This window comes from Hemitrygon akajei, chromosome 24, assembly GCF_048418815.1.
Source record: "Hemitrygon akajei chromosome 24, sHemAka1.3, whole genome shotgun sequence".
NCBI classification, from domain to species: domain Eukaryota; kingdom Metazoa; phylum Chordata; class Chondrichthyes; order Myliobatiformes; family Dasyatidae; genus Hemitrygon; species Hemitrygon akajei.
In genome coordinates, this window is record NC_133147.1 from 53155011 (window position 1) to 53160177 (window position 5167).

At 51.4% G+C, this 5167-nt stretch overlaps 1 protein-coding gene across 1 annotated transcript; it reads left to right on the forward strand.

Annotated features, from left to right (window-relative positions):
- Positions 1-871: 871 nt before the first annotated feature.
- On the forward strand, positions 872-1940 carry LOC140715742 (C3a anaphylatoxin chemotactic receptor-like). The gene is made up of 2 exons (XM_073028110.1): positions 872-1507; positions 1587-1940. The coding sequence occupies exons 1-2, from the start codon at positions 872-874 to the stop codon at positions 1938-1940; spliced, it is 990 nt and encodes a 329-aa protein (XP_072884211.1).
- The last annotated feature ends 3227 nt before the right edge of the window (positions 1941-5167 follow it).

Sequence of the window (5167 nt, forward strand, 5' to 3'; positions counted from 1 at the left end):
CCCTCCTTATTCTTTCCACCGTTCCTGCATCCACCCTCCCCCCACTTCACCTCACATCCTCCGTCTCCCTTTCTCTTTGCTTGTCCCTGCCACGTACTGCAACCTCCCTTCCCCACACCCCATTTCTACCCTTCCCTCCTTCCCTTCATCCTTCCGTCTCCTCGCAATGTTTCCACCTTTCCTCCCCTCCTCCCCCTCCCTATCCACTCCTCCTCTCCCTCCCTCCTCCACCCCTTCCGTCCCCTTTCTCCTCCACCACTTCCTCTCATGTCCACCCATCACCTTCCCTTTCTCCTCTTACTCTTCCTCCTCTTCCCTTCCCCTCCTCCCCCTCTCCTTCACCCTCCCCTTTCCTCTTCACCCTCCCTCTTCCTCTTCCCCTCCCTCTTCCCCCTCCCCCCTCCTCCCTCGTCTTGTCTACTCCCTCTCCCATTTCTCTCCCCTTCCCTTCTCTCACCTGTCCTTATTCTTCAGCCCCGGTTATCTTCAACCAATCTTCACCTGTCCTCCCTTCCCCGTCTCCTCTGCCCCTCCTCCTGCCTTTCAGAACACAGCATCCTCCCCTGGCCCATTCATCTCTCTACCCTTCCCCCTCCCTCCGCACCTCTTCATCCACCCGTTTCAGTTGCTCCTCTGTTGTTCATTCCCCTCCCCCCTTTCCCCTTCAATCCTCTTTCATCCTCCATCATCTTCACCTACCTCTCCTCTTTCTCGCACCTCTCCTTTTGACCCCATCTTCCCTCTTTTCCCTCCCTCTCTCTCCCTGCTTCCTCTTTCCCTCACACATCTCCCTCCTTCCCGCTTCTTGTCCCCTCCCTCCATTCCCAACCTCTCTCACCTCCACAATATCTTCCCCTCCAGGCTCAGCACGATGTATTCTGGAAATGATTACTACTACAACCTGCCTACCTTTGCATTCTACCCCGATGGATTCTACTCCTTTGGAAACTTCTCCTTTGGAAACTACTCCGATGAGAACTTACCTGTGGATTCTGGGACCCAACTGCCAGCAGCCTCCACCTTGTCCATCTTTGTCTACGCACTCACTTTCATGTTGGGCGTCCCTGGCAACGGGGCCGTCATCTGGGTGACAGGCTTCAAGATGAAGCGGAGCGTCAACACGCTGTGGTTCCTGAACCTGGCTGTTGCAGACCTGACCTTCCAGATGGCTAACGTTGCCCTGAGGAACTCCTGGCCTACAGACAATGTCCTCTGTAAGCTCCTTCCCTCGGCCATCGTCCTGAACATGTACGCCATTGTTTTCCTATTGACCATGATCAGCATCGACCGCTGTCTGGCTGTCACTAGGCCCGTTTGGTCCCAGACTCACCGGTCCCTGCCTTGGGTGCGTGCGGCCTGCCTTGGGGCCTGGGTCTTCGCCTTCCTCATGAGCCTGCCCACTCTGCTGACACGGAAGATGTACATAGACCCTGAGTTCAACTTGACTTACTGCACCTTGAACTACACCAGGACTTATTTCGGAGACCAGACCAGGGAGGTGGTGGAGGTGACACGGGCCCTCTTTGCCTTCATCTTCCCCTTCCTCATCATGGCATTCTGCATTCTGCTACCTCCTGATTGGCCAGAAGCTGCAGAGGGGCAAGTTCGCCAAGTCCAGCAAGACCAGGAAGCCTGTCCGCCTCATTGCAGTTGTAGTTGCCGCCTTTTTCCTCTGCTGGCTCCCATACCACATCTGCGGACTAGCTCAGGCTTTCTCCAAACATCCAGAGGCCTGGGTCTGGGATAGCTTCTCCGTGGGCCTAGCCTCCTTCAACAGAGCCCTGAACCCCATCCTCTATGTCTTTGCCGGCCACGACTTCCGCCAGGTTTTCCGGCGTTCCCTGTCCACCTCGCTCCGTTTGGCCTTTGCTGAGGAGCGGACGGAGTCAGCCTGCAGGACTCACATCATGACCATCTCCAGTACGAATGCCAGAGTGTGAGGGCTCTCCCTCTATGTCTCGCCAATGCTGGCTCCTCGCTCCGTCCTGCCATTGATACCCCTTACTCCATCTTGCACTCTGTCACCTACCAACATTATCGCACCCGTTCCCCACCCCGCCACCACTCTGCCTACCATTGTCCCAATCCTACAAGGCCTACTGTTCAAGGCCTAGTGAACCAAAATCCTCGGCTGAAAGCCAACCACTGACCCCTGCCCCCCACCACCTATTTGCCCGTGATCTGTTCAACCCCTGAGCAACTAACTGAATATTTCCCCGCAGTTGCCACATAGCGTCCGATCAAAAAAGCCTGCCCTGGCTCAAAGGACCCTCTGCGTGAGTCCAGGCCAAGTTGGTTCACTGCCTCCTGGGCCTGGCTTCCTCATTGCCATGGCGACCAGATATGACAGTTCTATCGCGCCGTGACTTTTGCCCCACTTCTGCCACCTCCATCAGGTCCCCCCTCAGCCTCCCCCCACTTCAGGGAGAACAGACCCAGACTCTCCGGTCTCTCCTCGTAACCGAAACACTCTGTCCCGGGCAACGTCCTCTGCACCCTCTCCAGTGCAGTCACCTCCTTCCTGAGACCAGAACTGGACACTGTACTCCAGCTGTGGGTTGGCCAAAGTTTCGGGACAGGACCCTTCACCAGGACTGTTTATTCATTAAAAATAAAATCATGAAATAAAATTATTAATAAAATGAGTAAAAGTTATCTTTATTCATCTATGGAAATGAATAAACATGACTGCTTATCTATTTCCATAGTTCCTAGGGTGGTGGGGTGGAGATACATCTCTTCTAAAGGAGATGTAAGGTGCCCCTTTCCTCCACCAGCCTGCAGGTCACCCTTGGGCAAGTTATAGACCCTCCAATCAGGGTCACGTGAAGCCGTGGGAGCAGGTGGTGGGTGGTCATATGAACAGCCGGTGCAGATCACAGGTCCTGGTTATGCGACCACTGACACCAGGCAGACAATCTCTGAAGAGTATTGATAATGGCCGGGGTCACCTGTCTTGTAAAGACACTGCCTAGAAGAAGGCAATGGCAAACCCCTTCTGTAAAAAACTTGCCAAGAACAATGTTGATCTCAGACCGCGATCGCCTATGCCATACGACACGGCGCATAATGAGCCAACAATCGCTCCTCTGAGTCCCTCCAGCGTTTTGTGCGTGTTGCTCTGGAAAAGTTAGCAAGAGCTGCAGAATCTCTTGTGTTTACAACAGTGGTCCCCACCCTGGGGTCCGGAGAGACCCCTTGTGTGATTGGACCATGGCACAGAAAAGCGTGGGATCCCCTGGTTTTCAAGGAAAAACTTGCAGCAACAACAGGGGAGGGTAGAGATCGATCCGTATGGGGAGGGTGGATCAAACTGGATCGTCTTCTCCGGGGGCTGAGGGGAGACCTGCTGGAAGTTTATAAAATCATGGGGGCATGGATGGGATGGACAGTGACGATCAGTTTCTCCTCCCGCCCCCGGAAAGAGGGCTTCGTTTTAGGGGGAGAGGAAGGAAAGTTTAAAGGAGACGTGCTGGGTGCCAGAAGTGGGCTGCCATGGGGGGAGGTGGTAGTGGAAGCACCGGCCTGTTTAATTAATGAATTTATTGAGTTACAGCGCAGATTAGACTCGGAGAATTAAAAAGCCTTGTTAATGAGAGAGATCAGAGGAGAATGGCCAGACTGGCTCAAGCTGTCAGGAAGGTGGCAGTATCTCCAATATCCACTCGTTACAACAGAGACCACAACACGTCAAACCTTGAAGTGGACGGGATAGAGCAGCAGATCACAAGCATACACTCAGTGGCCGGTTTATTCAGTACAGGAGGGACCGAATAAAGTGGCCACTGAGTGTATGTAGACACATGATCGTGCAGGGAATGGTGGGATACGGGTCACGTACAGAAAGGATTCAGCTGAATTCAGCAGTTTGCTCGGCACAGATATCCCTCTACGATGTCTTCCCCTGCTGCCCAAAACCGGTTCTGCAACAGCAGATGTTTAAACTGAAGGCATCTCCACACAGTCTTAACAGTGGATCCCCGGGTCCAATCCCGCAGCCGTTGTGGAGAGAACGACCCTTCAGTGAGGATGAGAGACAAATGTATGCAGGAAAGAACTCAAGCCGGGGTTGAAAGTGGCCAAAAGTGTCCTTGGTGAGAGGGATAAAAGAGAATCCCCAGGTATTGTATTGAACCAGATTCAAAATCACTGGCAGATGTTGAGAAATTTGTTGACTGCGTACAATGCATTGCACTACATAACAATAGAGAAAAAACTGAATCACAGTAAGTATGTATATATATATATGTAGGTCATGTGGCCCATTGAGTCTGTTGTACCCTTACATCGATTATGATCCCTCTCAATTCCAGTCTCCTGCTTTCTCCCCATTAGCCGTTTATGCTCTGATGAGTCCAGAATCTATCCACCTCCACTTTAAATATATCCAATGACCTGGCCTCCACAGCTGTCTGTGGCAATGAATTCCAGAGATTCACCACCATCTGGCTAAAGAAATTAATCCTCACCTCCATTCTAAAGGGATTTCCCTCTATTCTGTGGCTGTGCCCTCTGGTCCTAGACTCCCACACTATAGGAAACATTCTCGACATGTCCTTTCTCTCTAGGCCTTCCAATATTCAAAAGGATTTATTTAAATCACATTTCAACCATCCAGATAAAAATGTTGGCAATATGGGCAGAGAAATGGCAGATGAAGTTTAATCCAGATGAACATGAGGCATTTTAAAAAATGGATCTAATGATTTCCCAGTGTATACGATGAATAACCTCTCCTCAGGCTTCCAGCCGAGTTCAGGAATTGATTTTAACTGATGTTTGGATTGCAAACTCTGGATGAAGTCAGGCGTTTAACTTTGCAGGATGAAAAGTTCAGGGGAAGTATCCAGTAAATGGCAGGAATGTAAGGAGCGCTGATGAACAATAGGAGGATGTTGGGGTCAAGTTCACAGCTCCCTGAAAGTGGTCACACGAGTAGATAGACTGATAACAGAGAACAGTAGAGCACAGGAATGGGCCATTCGGCCCACAATGTTGTGCTGAACCAGCTAAATCAAACCCCTCCGAATAAACTATTCCCTTTTACCTTCTCCATGTCTATATCCCTCTCTCTCCTCACATCCACGTGCTTATCCAAACGTTTCTTAAAAGCCTCTAATGCATTTGCCATGACCACCATAACACGCAGCACATTCCGGGCATCATG

Excerpts from the sequence above, each read along its gene's own strand:
- LOC140715742 (XM_073028110.1), top strand. The coding sequence starts at position 872 with ATGTATTCTGGAAATGATTACTACTACAACCTGCCTACCTTTGCATTC. Across the intron at positions 1,508-1,586 it reads AGACCAGGGAGGTGGTGGAG|AAGCTGCAGAGGGGCAAGTT; the intron begins GTGACACGGGCC and ends CTGATTGGCCAG.